Source organism: Nansenia antarctica (genome assembly GCF_963989245.1).
Source record: "Nansenia antarctica genome assembly, chromosome: 8".
Lineage (NCBI taxonomy): Eukaryota > Metazoa > Chordata > Actinopteri > Argentiniformes > Microstomatidae > Nansenia > Nansenia antarctica.
This window is the reverse complement of record NC_137678.1, coordinates 50797870-50815369: the sequence shown is the minus strand read 5'-3', so window position 1 is coordinate 50815369 and position 17500 is coordinate 50797870. Positions and strand designations below refer to the sequence as shown.

The window sequence follows — 17500 nt, the reverse complement described above, 5'->3', positions numbered from 1 at the left end:
TATTGGGCTGATATGCTAGGAGAAAAAGGCTTTTTTTGGTTGTTGTTTTATCCTCAAACACTCTGGATGGAGTAGACCTATTTGCCCCAGAACTTGAACCCCATACATGTTACCTGCTTAAATGACTGGTTGGTAGGAGGTATGTTGGAAAGTTGTTATGTCACTTAACTGTCCCGTTCTCCTCTGTCCCTCTCTCTCCAGCACGGCTGTGGGAACTTCATCAGGGTGGTCCAGCCCTACAACAGGACTCACCTGTTCATCTGCGGCAGTGGGGCCTACAGTCCTGTCTGTGCATTCATCAACAGGGGCCGACGGCCAGAGGTTGGTGTGCTTGACTCTCAGGGCCCTATTATGCACTTCATCAATAAGACGAGGCGGTCGATCTAAACTTAAGACGTGGAGGCGTGGTCAAGGCCACTTTGCTATTATGCGTGCGGTAGTGGGCGCCTAAAACCCGGCGCTAAGCAAAGAAATTAGTCATGGGTGTGTTTTGGGCGTCTTCTCAATCAACCCAATCAGCGTGCCAGGTGCCATTCCCTTTAAGAACCGGCTGCGTTGAGTCATTAGCGCTATGCTATTATGGAAGTCCTAAGAAGGAGGTCAGCGCGCTTCTCTGCCTCTCCCTTCTGAAATAAAGCATTTATACTGTGACCATAATTGACGTCTTGCCGTGGAGCCACGTGCGTGTTCATGTGTGCCCACATGCATGCGCAAACCGCGGAGGCGCGCTCGTGTTTCAAAACGTGCATGAAGTCTAAACTTAAGAACTTTTCAAACCACTTCTTAGCGCTAGGAGCAAAGTCAGATCGCATAATAGCAGGGGCGCCTAGTGCACTTCATTAACATATGAACACTCCCACAATGAGCAATATATGCACGGGAGTTTTACGTCTTATGTGTGGGCGCCTATCGACACCTGCATAATAGCAGTAGCGCGTATGAAGCGCATAATAAGGGTGGCGGTAGGTCTTAACCTGGCGGTGCGTCTTAATTAAGACTTAAGACGGCAAGTTAAGAAGTGCATAATAGGGCCCTCAGTCACTTAATAATAATAATAATAATAATAATAATTCATTACATTTATATAGCGCTTTTCCGAGGCTCAAAGACACTGACAATATGGGAGAAACGGAAAACACAGAAACAGCAAGCAACAGATAACATGGACACATGGACCACAGAGTTAACGAACCGGGAAGGGGGGGGGTGATAGGGACAGGGGAGATGGTTAGGGGGTAGGGGAGGCTGTATGCATGACTGCTACACTACCATATCATATCATATTGTTGTAAATTGTTGTAAATGTCTTTATTAGGATAAATCCCTTGAGATGTATCATCTTGTTTTAGAGAGGGCCCTAACATAATATTACAATCATAACAGCAGAAATAATAAGAGTACAATTATGACAAAATACAGACAGACAAGAGACAAAACAACAACATACATTACTAATTGAAAACATGGAAAACATTACAACCATAACAAGGCCAAAATGGCTAATAGAATAAGGGAAGGTGAATCTACATACTATAATATACCTACATACTGCCGGTGGAGGTAGAAATCGGAGGACAGGCTCGTTGTAATGTACGGAATGGAATGAGGAACGGTATCAAACATGTGTGTTTGATTACCGGTCCTCAGTCCGTCCCATGAATCACAATGAGCCCGTCCTCCGATTTCTACCTCCTCCGAACCTCCCCTGTGTCATATTGTCTTGACACTACTGGACACAATATCTCCCACAAATGACATCTCTTGTGAATCAGTGCCCATAGACATAAATATAATAGTTGTTATGACAACGAATACAATCAGACAATTTAATCCGAAGCGAAAACTACGAGCGATTTCAAATGTTTCCTCTGAGGCAAAAAAGGAAGTCGTCAAATCCTAAACATCTTCAGGAAAGCAGAAAGAGAGAGAGAGAGAGAGAGAGAGAAGAGAGGGAGAAGAGAGGGAGAAGAAGGAGGTGAGGGAGGGTGGGAGAGAAAAAGGAGGAGTACTGCATTCTGGGCTGTCTGGGCTCCTGTCTCCGGCCACACAACCCTTGGAATCGAGTGTAGGAATCCCCTCCAGGAGAAACGGTTCTCACTGAACTCCCAGCAGCCCGTGTCACACGGCCCCTGCCAAGCACCAATACGCAACAGAGCGCTAACCCAGAGCGCTAACCCAGGCTCTTTCCGCAGTGCGGTGTCCTTTGTCATTCTGGGGGTTTTGTTTGAAAAGCGGACGGCTCTGGTTTCTCACCACAGTGCTGCCTGGACGTGTCGGCTTCTCAGACTGTCTCTGGCTGAGTGTAACAAGCTGCTGTCGTGGTGTTGTGGTGTCGTGGAGGCAGAACGGTTTGGCCCTTGGGCCCGTAAGCGTGCGTCACACACCCGCTGTACTGGAGCCACTGTGTGTGTGTGTGTGTGTGTGTGTGTGTGTGTGTGTCTGTGTGTGTGTCTGTGTGTGTGTCTGTGTCTGTGTGCATGTCTGTCTGTGTCTGTGTCTGTGTGTCTGTGTGTCTGTGTGTCTGTGTCTCTGTGTGTGCGTGTCTGTGTGTGTGCGTCTGTATCTGTGTCTGTGTGTGTGTGTGTGTGTGTGTGTGTGTGTCTGTGTGTGTGTCTGTGTCTGTGTGTGTGTGTGTGTGTGGGTGTCACACCGAGACTATGATGAAAGGCATGATGGGTCACTGGCAAAAGCCGAGCAGAACGATTTAGACGGCCTCCGCGTCTGGACTTGGACAGGAGGAGACCCACGTTTCCTGGAGAGAGAAAGCCCCCTCGACTCGCGCCGGCGCCTCATTCTCCAACCAATCAGAGCTGCCGTTGCTGCACTTTTGGCTCAGACCAAACCAGGATGGGACGGTCGGGGGGGAGTTTCCAACTAGTCACCACGGAGCCTGTTATATCCGGATGATACTACAGGGGGAAAGGGGGCAGAGAGCCAAAAAGCTCAGAGATGGAACCACAGCATTAGAATACATTAGAAAGGAAAAAATTCCTTCTCTCTTCCCGAATGGAATGTTGTTTTAATGTCTCATAGATGCCAGCCGGAGAAGGTGGAGCCCAGGAGCTCGTGAGCTTAGGTTATATTGGTATATTAGTATATATAGATTAGGTTATATACCTTATATTATTATAAGGTTCTATCTCCGTTTAGGGTAGTTCAGAGATATTGAGCGTCAAAGTTTTTACATTCCATTATGTTTTGTGAGATTGGAACCTTTGTATTTTATGAATTACTGACTCAAAAATTTCAACATTTGAAAAATAACACCACACAGGCATTAATAAACACCTAATAGATCAGATTATGTAAAAAAACTAAATTTTGACAAAAATTGAGATAGAACCTTATAATTCTAACGTCACGAGCAGCTGTCTCTTTGTAACTCTTCAAAGAAACGGGAAGAGGGGAAAAAACGTGCACCGGGCTATCTTGAGCACATGTGGAATGCTCATACTATTATATTTATGTCTATGGGCATCATTCCCTCAAATTCCGAAGTAAAACTGTCTCTCCCTCCTCTCCTTTTCCTTTCTTTTCCCCTCTCTCGCGCAGGAGCAAGTGTTCCACATCGACTCCCGGGCGGAATCGGGGAAGGGCCGGTGCTCCTTCAACCCCAGGGTCAACACCGTGTCCGTCATGCTAAGTGAGTCCTCCTCCTCGTTCTCCTCCGACGCTTTATTTCTGTCCCTGGCTGCGACACACACATCCTACCCACTGACCTATCAGCACGACGCAGCGTACTGGGGGCGGCTGTGGCGTGTAAGAGAAAATGATTATATGTGATAAGACATTTTTCGAAGCAGGCTGCCTTTCTTTAATTGCACTAACAGGCGCAGGAGGTAGAGCCGCCGTATAATGATCGCAAGGTTGGCAGATCGGCGGTTCGAGCCCCGGCTGAACCCCAAATTGCTCGTAATGACCGGGCCCGGCACCTTGCATGGCAGCTTGGCCGCCATCGGTAAAGTAAAGCGCTTTGGATAAAGGCTCTATATAAGTGCAGTCCGTTTACCATACTGTTCATACACACACATACATCTCCTCCTATGGTCCACCGATCCCCCCCCCCCCCCCCCCCCTCATCGGTGTCCTCCCGAGACCCACCTGCCGTCAGGCTGTGGTGTTCTTTGATCCCTGATTGGTCGCCCGGTGTTGCGTTTCTGTTGACACAGTCGAGGGGGGTCGACGTGTCGCACGCACGGCTCCGCTTTCCGATACCCGAGCGCACCCGCGGCGTCAGCGGTCTTCGCCAGCCCTCCGGCCAGCGTGGGACGTCCGCTCACGAGGGCTAAGGGGGCGGGGAAGGGGGGCGGGGAAGGGGGGTTCACTGCTCCTTGCTTCCTGCCAAATGGACCCAAGGTCACTGACAAGCTGAGAGAGAGAGCAGTGATACAGCACCTGCAAGCCCTTCTCAGAGTCAGACTATGGGACAATCACAGGGATTGTGTCTGGGGCTATAGATGAAAGGGCCTGTCTCTATCTATCTCTCTCCTTCTCTCTCTTTCTCTCTCTCTCTCCACATGCCGGGGGGGGCGGGGGCGGTGGCGTGGGACAGGGGGGGAGGTGGGGGGTGGGGGCTGGTCTTGTGGCCTGTCAACACTCTTCCCTTTTAGAGCGGCCACACTTGGACACGGGCCAATACCCCCCCCCACAGAGCACAAGGCCTTGGGCTGGCTGGGCTGGCGTGGGGGTTATGGAACGGTGAAGTGAGAGAAGTGAGAGAAGAGAGGAATGATCCAGAAGCGCGGTGTTGCGGGTACGGAGAGCCCCACAGCCTTCGCCGGCTCATTAGCAGAGTACAGCCAGACTCGAACGCGAGAACTGTGAATCCTCTGTTAGCTCCGTTACCGTTTACTGCAACCCCTCTCTCCCTCTTTAGTGACGGACGTGGCGTGGCCAGACACGATCGATCAATCTCTTTTCCGTCACCGTTCTACACAACTGACACAGGGGTCATTTTTATTGCCTTGGCTGTTAGTAGAAAGAGACTTGAATGTGTCTTGGCACCCCTGTCAAGGTCAGGGGCGGGTGGGGGGGGTTGAAGTGCTTTGTTTGGTCAGATGTGAGTGATGTTGCCCAGCTGTGACTCAGACAGCGCTGCTCTTACTCGGGGGCGGTGGTGGTAGCCTAGCGGTGAGAGAGTCCGGGCTAGCGATCGGAAGGTCGCTGGTTCCATCCCCCGCCTCAGGAGGGAGCTGCATGTGCCCTTTTAGCAAGGCACTTAACCCTCTAATCGCTCGGGGGGCGCCGACTAGGGCTGACCCTGTGCCTAGGGCAAAAAAAGACCAAATTCCGACCAAAGTTTGATTGACGAGTTCGATTGCATGGCAAATCGTGAGCTTAGAATTATAAGGTTCTATCTCCGTTTAGGGTAGTTCAGAGATATTGAGCATCAAAGTTTTTACATTCAATGATATTTTGTGAGATGGAACCTTTGTATTTTATTCATTACTAACTAAAAAATGTCAACATTTTAAAAATAACACCACACAGGCATTAATAAACACCTAATGGATCAGATTATGTAAAAAACTCAATTTTGACAAAAATGGAAATAGAACCTTATAATTCTAACGTCACAAAATAAAACCTGATAGTTGTATTCTGACCCTGTCATGCAGACCAGGAGCTGTTCTCTGGCATGTACATCGACTTCATGGGGACGGACGCTGCCATCTTCAGGAGTCTGACCCAGAGGAACGCGGTGAGGACAGACCAGCACAACTCCAAGTGGCTGAGTGGTGAGCACACACACACACACACACACACACACACACACACACACACACACACACACACCGTGTGCCAGGCACATACAATACCCACCTCAGTGGGGAGGCTGGTGGAGGTAGAAATCGGAGGACGGGCTCATTGCAATGCACAGAACGGAATGAGGAACGGGTGATTGATACAATTCCTCATTCAATTGAAATTGTTCAATTTCAGTTTATTTAAGAAGGGACAATGCATATCAATTAACAACAAGTGTAAATATGCCAGATTTAGCCAGGAGGCACATTTTCATATGTGGTCCCTGGCCAAGAAGAAAAAAAGAAGAAAAATAAGGCATCCTAAAATAACACAAGAAAACATGAACAATAAAACAGCATCATACAGAGCATATGAAAGACACAGTTAAAAAAATACACAGTTAAATGATGTTATGGGAGCAGATTTGGTTTCCCTTAAGCCAGTTTTTCCAAAAAAGATTTAACAGCCCATGCATCACAACAAGCCCGTCCTCCGATTTCTACCTCCACCAGCCTCCCCCTAATGCAACTTCTATTTAATCATGTTGCTATCAATCGTTGCTATCTCTTAGTCTTCTATACCGGCACTCTACAAGGATAGAGAAGTTGGACGATATCATAGAATACTTCTTGTTCCCCCTGTGTGTGTCTTCACGTAGAGCCCATCTTTGTCGACGCCCAGTTGATCCCAGACGGGTCGGACCCCAACGACGCCAAACTTTATTTCTTCTTCCGGGAGAGACTGACGGATAATAGCGGGAATACTAAGAACATCCACACCATGGTGGCCAGAGTGTGTCCAGTAAGTGTGTGTGTGTGTGTGTGTGTGTGTGGTGTGTGTGTGTGTGTGTGTGTGTGTGTGTGTGTGTGTGTGTGTGTGTGGTGTGTGTGTGTGTGTGTGTGTGTGTGTGTGTGTGTGTGTGGTGTGTGTGTGTGTGTGTGTGTGTGTGGTGTGTGTGTGTGTGTGTGTGTGTGTGTCTGTGTCTGTGTCTGTGTGTGTGTTTCTGTGTGTGTCTGTGTCTGTGTCTGTGTCTGTGCGTGCGCGTGCGTGCGTGCGCGTTCATTGAATATGACATACCTTTCTGTCTCTGACAACAGAGTGACATAGGTGGCCAGCGGAGCCTGGTGAATAAGTGGACTACCTTCCTGAAGGCCCGGATGGTGTGTTCAGTCCTGGAGGAGGACGGTACCGAGACCCACTTTGACGAGCTCGGTGAGTGACTGAGACAAAGGAACAAGACAATTAGACACAATTCCACAAAGTATCACGTTCTCCACAACCCGACAGACTAAACCCTGTCAGTCAAGGTACATCCTATCTAAGAATTCCAGGTGATTTCGATCATTCGTATTGAATTATAACGAGCGGTGTTTTCCCCCAAAGTTGACTTAAGCCCAATGCACACGGCGTGCGATTTTGTCGCACCGCGAATTCGATTCCATTGTTTTGAATGAGACAATGCACACGGCGTGCGATGCGATTTTGTTGCACGACAACATTCGATTCTCCATTCACACCCACACACTTCGGTGGTGTGAATTGAGAATCGAATGTTGTCGTGCAACAAAATCGCATCGCACGCCTGTGCATTGGCCTTTAGATGACCTGCTCCTTTACTAATGAAAGAGTTCAGTTCTCCGCAGTCATTCGAGGTCTGTCAGCAGCATACACAATCATCCATTCATTCATCTCCACTTTAGTTCCGCCACTCCTGTTCCAAGAAAGAAGCGATAAGGTGCTTAATGAATGCTGACCGTTGGTGTTTTCTCTTCCAGAGAGTGTGTTTTTGCTGGAAACCGATCACCCCAAAAACCTTATGGTGTTTGGCGTCTTCACATCCACAAGGTGAGGCCAACGGTAATATTTGCTCTTGCCTTTAGCCTCGTTGCTAACCAGTAACAGCAACAGATCCCAGATAGAGACCTCAAGGATTTGATTTCGATGCTATTATTTAGAAGGGTACCGAAGGGACGTCTATGTACATGTACTGTAGGTATGTTGGTGACTTCCCCGTATTCGGTTGTTAAGTCGTGACGTGTTTCCGGGTCCAAAGTTGGCTGAGGCGCTCTCTTCGAAATAATCGAATAATTCATTATATTTGTATAGCGCTTTTCCAAGGTTCAAAGACGCTGACAATATGGGGAAAACGGGAAAGTGCTGTGTCCCTTGTTGTATGAATAGATCCGAGTCTAAAAAACGATTGAACTGTCATTCTACCGCTGTAGTACACTGGTACTCTGGTGCGGGGAATTTCTGGTTTGGACCCGCAAATTGCTTAACGTCACGTTTGACGTCAGACTTAACAACCGAATGGAAGTCACACTGTTCGTCTTTCCTTATGTACTAGCGATGGTGGTCAATGCTGTCAGTTCCCTCCCCACAGTTTCAACCCTTCGTTCATCATCTGTTTGCACTATGCTGTAATACACCTTGTTGTTTTTCTCAGTTCTATAAGATGCACTAATACTTTACACATGCGACGACTTAGGTTGAAATCACTGTGTAATAACTCATACACGATGTGCGTCAAAGAATAGTCACTGGATGCTTTCTTCCTCCCCTAGTCCTAATTGAACTGTATCAAGTTAAAGCCTTTAAGGTTAACCCTTCCACAGCCACCTTGATCCGCGTGTAAGCTAAGGAGCAGTTCCAAGCCTAACAGAAGTTGAGCTGGTCTCCCTGACTCCAGCCAGTCTAAACAGTTGGGAGTCTCCCGGTCTCACTACACTGTTGTTATTCCTATCTGCACACGATGTGTTTCTTCCTCTCACGCCTTCACGCAATTCAGGACCCGACCCAGCTCAACAAAGGCCTTCTGTGTTTACTGTGTGTGGTTTTAAGCGTCCAGGCCAAACCACTTCATATCCTTCTGGGAACAAGGGCGAGGTGTCCCCCCCTTCGGTGTAGTGGGGTGGCAGCGGTTCCCCCCCCCCCCCGGATTGTAGGGCTTGGATATCCTCAAAACCCAGCAGGCTTTAAAAGGACTTGTGATGTTTTAGCTGGGTGGATCCGGGGCTCCTGAATGTCAATTCTCCACATCATACGATGGAATGTGTTGTGTCGTTTCCCCTCAGCTCCGTGTTCAAGGGCTCGGCGGTGTGCGTGTACAACATGGCGGACATCCTGACGGTGTTCAACGGGCCGTTCGCTCACAGAGACGGGCCGAACTTCCAGTGGGTGGCGTATCAGGGCCGGATCCCCTACCCGCGCCCCGGGACGGTGAGTTCTGGGTCTTAGCTGCAACGTTTGCAGGAAAAGTGCTGTACAAATAAAAGTTATTATTATTATTATTATTGATATTATTATTATTATTATTGATAGAATTATTATTATTAATATTATTGTTATTATTATTAATAATATTATTATTATTGATATTATTATTATTATTGTTATTGATATTATTATTATTATTATTATTATTATTATTGATATTATTATTATTGATATTATTATTATTATTATTAAAGGGCGGCTGTGGCTCAGGAGGTAGAGCCGGCGTTTAATGATTGCATGGTCAGCAGCTTGGCGGTTTGAACCCCGGCTGGCCACGTGCCAAGGTGTCCTTGAGCAATCCACTGAACCCCCTAAAGTGCTCCAAGGTCGCCGTCTATGGCAGACCCCTTGCCGGCCCTAGAGCATGAAATACCAAATGACAACAAATGACTGACAAGTTGATTGCATGGCAATAAAAACAATTATTTATGATTATTATTTTATTTCTAAACTCGACTGGACCAGCACTGAACATATACATTACAGTACAGTTTCACAGGTAACTACCACTACACTACAAAAAGTCAGCTCTCAAAATCAAGAAAAAAAAGCAATAAAATGGGGGGAATATTACTTCAAATAAACAAAATTATCTGCCTACAGAACAGGAAAATTTCACTTGCTAAGCTTCTTTAAGCATATATCGCCTTGATTTAGATATTTCACTAACCCTAATCCTTACTTTTATTTACCGTTTGCAGTGTACCAACTACCACAAGGCTGCTCACTAATGTGCTCAAGTCACAATTTGAATGACTATAGGCAGGGCTGGACTGGGACAAAAATTAGGCCCTGCCATGTGGCTCAGACCGGCCCAACACAATCGGTCCGACACCGCCGATCAACATGCTGGCAGTCTGTTGAATATACCATTTGTAAAAAAAAAAACTATAGAGCGGAGTAAGTGACATGGACAGCAAGTATACCAATGCAAGTGTGAACCAGTGTACTCACTCACTGTTGACGTACTCCACGGTGATGAGACATGGCTGCTGTATCTGTAGTAGGCCTAGCCCCCACCGTCGATCCAGAGAACATATCTGTCAGTTTCTGACATTTTGAGGCATCCTCTGCTAGCTTCTTACTTTTTTTCTCCCTAATTTTCTGGGCACCCCCTTTCACTATCTTATCTACGAACATGACACTGCACTTGGGTTGTCGACCGAGGGATCAGAGTGGGGGAGGGGGCCGATGGACAGCAGGGCCTAAGCATGTGATTGGGCCAGCCCATGTGTTAGTATAAACGGGGGCCGCCGCTTGATTCAGCGCTAGTTGATGCCGTGCTATTTTGGGCCGCGCTAGTTTGGGGTCAGTTTTATATATATATATATATACAGTATATTTTAAAAAAAAATGGGGGGGGGGCAGCCCGACCGGCCCAAAACTAGCGCGGCCCACCTGCCAGCGGGCAGGTAGATTGTATGGCCAGTCCAGCGGTGACTATAGGTCAATGACTTTATCTGTAACAAGAACAAGGAACCAAGCTGGCCAGATAAGAGAAATCAGATCAGAGTTCAGGCCCGGCGTTTCTTCACCTTTATAACGGAGCTAATCTCTAATCTCTCCCCCCCCGCTCATCTTATCTCCTTCTATGACTCCTTCTTTCCATCCAGTGTCCTGGCGGAGCCTTCACACCTGACATCCAGACCACCAAGGAGTTCCCGGACGAGGTGGTGACGTTCGTGAGGAACCACCCAGTCATGTTCAACGCCATCTACCCCGTGGGGAGGAGGCCCCTGGTGGTGCGGACCAACGCTGACTACAAGTACACCTCCATCGCCGTGGACCAGGTCACTGCTGCTGACGGCCACTACCAGGTGCTGTTCCTGGGCACCGGTAGGCACCACCACCCCCGCCCCCATGCTTTAGCACTAGAACAGCCGTGCCTTTTTTTTAAAGGTCAAATGACCCCCCCTCTTTACAATGCTCAAGCTGCTATTTACACACAACGACCGCTAGTTGGCCGACTTGTAAATTAGCCTGATTCCTATACAGAAAAACGGCAAAATAGCTTTATATTAGCTTTTCCTGAGGTGATTTTGAAAATGTAAGGATACTGGGTGGTAGCACGCACATATCTAGGAAAAGTCATGAAAGGTGGGTCGTGAAATTTGATCGAGTGCAAAGATAATAATAATATCTTTCTTTACTTACTGTTCTAGTGTTAACAATTCTTATTTTTTACAAAACATTCTAATGTTTCTTGTTCACAACCTGGAGGCAACAGCCATCAACAATACACTCTTAATCACTCTGACTAATGCAGTTAAAAATGTGTAAACAGTATCTACAAAGTTCTGCCCACTGTAGACCTCAAACGACCCCAGGTCTTCTTCCCCACTTCCCTCTGCCACCAGCGGGAGGCGCCACCACAACGGCCTTAATCGATCGGCCCTATTACGATCAGGAAACGTTTGATCCTATTACTGGACAAGCTATATCTTTCTCATGTAGGCGTTATGCAGCCGTTACTTAAATAAATGACTAAATGTGAGCTCTAGTCATGCAGGGGATTATAGAAGTTCTAGGGGAGAATGATGAGGTTGCACAGACAGTGAATATACAGAAATAAAGAGCTAGCCAAAGAGCTTAGCCTTCCAGTCACAGACAAAGGCCCGGGAGGGACCGGCAAGCAGCTTGCAGGGCGGAGGTACTGAGGTACTTGAGGAGTTCTGGAGGGTGGTTACAGAGGGAGTATCGAGCCCAGGCGGCCCAGAGAGTCTCACACAGCTGTTTGTGTTTATCAGGCTCCCTTTGCTGTTTCTCTTCTTCCTGGATCCTGAGAGGATGCCAGTAATGTCTGACTGCAGCGGGGGCTCTGTCAGGCCAGGCCAGGCCGAGGCCCGGGGCCTTGGGCTTTGTTTCAGGGGATGTTGGGGGATTTTTATCAGGGATTTCCAGGAGCTGCTGGTGGAACTCACTTGCTCTCTAAGCTGCGGCTGCAAACTCCCAACGCAACAAACAGAGCGCTGAGAAAGCGGTCGGCTGAGCCGCCCGTGCCCTCTCCACGCCCTTTGCACTGTCGTTGTCCTGCTCTCTCTCTCTCTCTGTATTTCCCAATCCTCCTCCCAGCTGGCTCTAGTGTGGATGCCCGCATGCGTAATTCAAAAAGGCAAATTATTACCGAAAGGAAAATAGAGCTGTAGGGTTTATTGACTTTTTATCATGGGTAGTTTTCCATGATGATTTCTCTCATTTATACTGACCACTACTGTCATAAAAAAACATTGCATGCGTGTCCCAAGGCTGTACGGGTCTGTGGTGAGGGTGGTGTTTTGTTTGTTTCTCGTATGTGGTTTTGTAATGACCTTGACCTTGGTGTGTGTGTGTGTGTGTGTGTGTGTGTGTGTGCGTGTGCGTGTGTGTGTGTGTGTGTGTGTGTGTGTGTGTGTGTGTGTGTGTAACCGACGCAACCTCTTTCCCTCAGATAAAGGGACGGTGCAAAAGGTGATCGCCCTGCCCTCCAACCGTTCCCTAGACGAGGACCTGATCCTGGAGGAGCTGGAAGTGTTTAAGGTTAGGGTTCACACGCTATCTCTCTCTCTCTCTCTCTCTCTCTCTCTCTCTCTCTCTCTCTCTGTCTCTCTCTCTCTCTCTCTCTCCCCCTCTCTCTCTCTCTCTCTCTCTCTCTCTGTCTCTCTCCGTCTCTCTCTCTCTCTCCCTCTCTCTCCCTCTCTCTCTCTCTCTCTCTGTCTCTCTCTCTCTCTTTCTTTCTCTCTCTCTCTCTCCCTCTCTCTCTCCCCCACACACATGGACCCCCACATCAAAGGCAGACAGGAGAGAAGGAAAGAAGGCAGCTTGGCCACCGCACAAAGAGATGGAGCAGACAGGGGTGGGGTAAGGGAGGGGCATTCTGGAGCCAGATGACCTTGCCATAACAGCCCCACTAAAAGACTGATGAGAAACAGACCAACATACAGTATCGGAGCAGCCACCATTCAACTTTATGAACTAATCACACTGTGTTTTATCTTAGAGTGATTAACAAAGTCATGTGATGGCAAGACCAACCCAAAGCTACTAGCCTACTTTAATCTCCCGGTACACCAGGTCTACACTAGACTCTACACCAGAGCAGTTTAGAGTTGCTCTGTACTGTCGTAGAGCTTTCAGAACCACTGTTTCTGCCTGTCTCTCTGACAGTGGGACGGTTAGCTGTTATTGGATACAGCAGTTAGATTACCCCTGATGTTTTTTTTTATCGCTGTGTGAGATAGGTCAGGAGAGAGAGAGAGGGGTAAAGAGAGAGGGAGAGGAGTGTGAGAAGAGAGTGTTGAATTGTTGAACGACACCCCCACAGTAATACAGTTGATAATATTTGATCATATTTGACAAACGCTGAGGATGTTGACATTTGTTTTGTGTGTCTTCCAGAATCAAGCCCCAGTTACGAACTTGAGAATATCCTCTAAAAAAGTAAGTGTGTATATTCAGTACAATGCATCTGTATTGTTTTTAAAATATATATTTAAGCAATATCACACAAGAGGGAGTGCTGTTATACTGAATATCAGCACGGCTGTGATTGGGTCATAGGTACGAGGCCGCAACAAAAAAGGCCGTCAACAAAAAATAGTTCCGCAACTGGACTGTTGCCTAGCAACCTGAACACAAACATCTGCAGGCGAGCTACTTTGTATTACAGTTTTTCTCAATTGCTAAAACACATTTCACAAAACTTCCCTCCATTTTCCCAAAACTCTAAACACAACACACTTTTCTAAAGATACATAAGCAAAACCACACCTTCTCTCTTCAAAACTCAAACTTTCACACCAAAACAGCTGCTCAAAGCCTGCAAAAATGTAAACAGTATATGCACAAATAGAGCACATAAAATTATCTCTGACCCCTCCCACCCTGCTCACCACCTGTTTCAACTGTTGCCCTCTGGACGGCGCTACCGATCCCTGGCCACCAAAACATCCCGCTTCAAAAACAGTTTTTTCCCCTCTGCCATAAGGACTCTCAACACCTGACTCACTGCACTGTATAAATTGTAAATTGTAAATATGTTCTGTCTTGTCCTGTGGTTATGTGTGTTCTTGTCCATGTAATAGTCATGGACAATGTGTGTATGTTTTTTGACACTGCTTTTGAGCTGTACCGACAACAAATTCCACCGACCTAGGTCGTGTGGTCATTAAACTATTCATTCATTCATTCATTCATTCATCATTACAGACTACAACAAAACAACTGAAAACACAATGTTCAGTGTGTGAGAATGTTCTTTTTTTTATCACAACTGCCAAAGCACATTTTTAGAAACCTTACAGTATCTGTTCTCAGAGTATATCACTGTAGAGTATTGGGCATTCATAGATTTGTGTGTTTCATATGAACAATATGTAAATCTACAGAAAATACAGTATGTATGTTACGGTACATGTGGGAATACGGTACATGTGGGAAAACTAGGGTTAGGTGCTAGGGTGACTTGGTACATGCTGGCATGTCTAACCCTAACCCTAACCTTAACCCTAACCCTACCCCTAATCCTAACCCTAACCTTAACCCTAGCACCCTAGCACCTAACCCTAACCCTACCCCTAGCACCCTAACACCCTAGCACCTAACCCTAACCCTAGTTTTCCCACATATACTGTATTCCCACATGTACCGTAACATGTACACTACTGTACTGTATCACAACTCAATGCAAACACTACAGAGGATCCATTACACACAACAATACTCACTGAAAACAATGTTCAGGGTGTGATGTTTATTTATTTATTTATGGAACTATACCACACACACACACACACACACACACCACAATAATTTGCAACAAGTGTCTTAAATGTTGAGTCGTTATGTTTAATGAATGAAGCTAGGTGTGTTCATTGTGTTCAAATTTTGCTGACTGTGGCAAGCATTTTGCATCACATGAGCTTTAATTTGAGAATTTGAGCAGAGTTTTTTGCAACTTGTGTTTTAGCAAGACAAAATGTGTTTAGACTTATGAGAAAATTAGGATTGTGTTTTGTGAATTGTGTCTTCATGTGAAATGTGTTTATGGTTTTGGCAAATGGGAGCTAGTTTTATTAAATGTGTTTAGAGAACTGGTCATTTGGTTTAGAGAATTGGCTTTTGTGTTTTAGCAATTGGGAAAAACTGTAACGGTCATTTCGGAGTGATACATATAGTTAAAAGTCCCAGTGCTGTTATACTGTATATCAGCACTCATGGAATGCCTCTTGTCCAATCAATGGTCCAATTACTTGGTCGGAACTAACTGTTGTATAAATATATATACAGTATATATTGATAACAGTCGTTTCACACAATGACAGACGAAGCAGGAAGGAAAACGGACGAGCCATAATTGTTAACCTAATCCTCTTGTCACTCAGCTTCCTTATTAAGACACGACAGTGGTGGTTGACATTTCAACTGTTTGTCCTTTTTTAGCAACAGCTCTATGTGAGCTCGGAGCACGGCGTGTCCCAGGTGTCCCTGCACCGTTGCCATGCCTACGGCTCGGCCTGCGCCGACTGCTGCCTGGCCAGAGACCCGTACTGTGCCTGGGACGGCTTGAGCTGCTCACGCTTCTACCCCACCGGCAAGAGGTACAAACCACATCGTTTACTATCCTATAAAACATGGTAAACCATACGATTTGAACCACCATACACCACAACGTACGTGGGTGGGAGCTGTGGACACTTTACCAGTTCATTATTCCAGGAAACGAGCTATGTAATTAGTCTGGAATTGCCATCATCATCATTCCTCGTTTTTCAAGAAAATACGGAAAAGGTTAGAGCTAAAGATGCACGTACTCTGCCCAGTACTGCCTGTGTTCATTAAGTTAAGCAGAAGAGCTCGTATAACTCCTATTTTAGAGACTCTACACTGGCTTCCTGTTAAGTTCAGAATAGATTTCAAGATCCTTCTGCTTGTTTGTAAAGCTCTCACTGGCACAGCACCAGAATATCTGAAAGGCCTTTTGCTAGCATATCAGCCCAATAGAGCTCTCAGGTCTTCTGAAGCTGGTTTTCTCTGTGTACCACATGTACAAAAGAAGAGATTTGGTGAGGCTGCATTCTCATTTTATGCACCCAGATTGTGGAACGCACTGCCAGTTTACATTAGGGACGCAACCTCAGCAAATTATGTTCAAGTCAAGACTAAAAACCCATCTTTTTAATATTGCCTTTAAATGAATAAATAATTAAATTATGATTATATAATGATTGGAGCACTTTGAGCTGCAACGTCTGCAGGAAAAGTGCTATACAAATAAAGTTTATTATTATTATTATTATTATTATTAATATAGGCTGGTAACGTTCAGTATGCAGGCTCTACCTTACTGATCAGTGGGTGGTGGAGGTAGGAATCGGAGGATAGGCTCACCGCAGCGCAGGGAATGGAATGAGGAATTCACAAACAGACGTGTGTTTGGAACGGAATAAGGAACGGTATAAAACACATGTGTTTCCATTCCTCGTTCTCTTTCATGCATTCACCATGAGCCCGTTCCTGTTTCTACCTCCACCAGCCTCCCCCTGTTAACTGATACATGGTACTGTATATTGTATAGCCCCATATTCATGAATGGATTCACCCTGCTGTTTTCCTCTCACCCCGAGACGACAGTCTACAGTCAACCACAGTTCAAGTTTAGCTTGGTCATGGAACAGAGGAGCTAGCTGCCTCCCTCCCTCGACTCCACCAGAAAATGTGTTTGAAACGTGTGTCAGGCCGTTTTACGCCGCCTTTTCTTTGTAAGCATTTGTATTAGGAGACTGTCCCATTGAGAGGAATAACACTGACACTGTTGAATGTTCCTGGGTACAGTGTCTGGTTTAGGGAGCTCCCTTCCCCTTACTGTTGACATTGTACAATGTGATTTTCATGCTGACGGGAGGATCGGATAAACAGTGTTATCAAAGCTACCGGGCTTTGTCACTCCACTGTATTATGTTCTCCGACTAGCTGACTTGTACAACAGGATCTCACACTAAATCCGTACAAACAAAAAAAGCAAAACACTCACTTGGTATGAAATCTTACAAGCTGGTTCGCATGAAAAGTTATAATAATAAATAATAATAATAATACATTTAATAATTTGTATTGCACTTCTAATTCAAAAAGAATCTCAGAGTGCTAACAACCGTAAAAACACAAGTTAAAACAAAAACAACCTAAAAACATAATAAGTTAAAAACAAAACAACCTAAAAACATAATGGGCCCTATTATGCACTTCATAAGTCTTAAGCAATAAGACGAGGCGGTAGATCTAAACTTAAGACGTGGAGGCGTGGTCACGGCCACTTTGCTATTATGCGTGCGGTAGTGGGCGCCTAAAACCCGGCGCTAAGCAAAGAAATTAGTCATGGGTGTGTTTTGGGCGTCTTCTCAATCAACCCAATCAGCGTGCCAGGTGCCATTCCCTTTAAGAACCGGCTGCGTTGAGTCATTAGCGCTATGCTATTATGGAAGTCCTAAGAAGGAGGTCA

General features: G+C 46.2%; 1 protein-coding gene across 1 annotated transcript in view; it reads left to right on the top strand.

Annotated features, from left to right (window-relative positions):
- The window catches only part of sema3c (sema domain, immunoglobulin domain (Ig), short basic domain, secreted, (semaphorin) 3C), a gene marked incomplete at its 3' end in the record, with an annotated part of 42880 nt that overhangs the window by 21311 nt on the left and 4069 nt on the right, over nt 1-17500 (top strand). Inside the window, exons 4-14 of the mRNA XM_080537550.1 lie at nt 202-321; nt 3553-3643; nt 5619-5738; nt 6407-6549; nt 6846-6960; nt 7524-7593; nt 8823-8967; nt 10638-10860; nt 12452-12540; nt 13399-13440; nt 15442-15599. Coding sequence (XP_080393676.1) covers nt 202-321; nt 3553-3643; nt 5619-5738; nt 6407-6549; nt 6846-6960; nt 7524-7593; nt 8823-8967; nt 10638-10860; nt 12452-12540; nt 13399-13440; nt 15442-15599 — 1316 coding nt within the window. The remainder of the gene's footprint in view (nt 1-201; nt 322-3552; nt 3644-5618; nt 5739-6406; nt 6550-6845; nt 6961-7523; nt 7594-8822; nt 8968-10637; nt 10861-12451; nt 12541-13398; nt 13441-15441; nt 15600-17500) is intronic.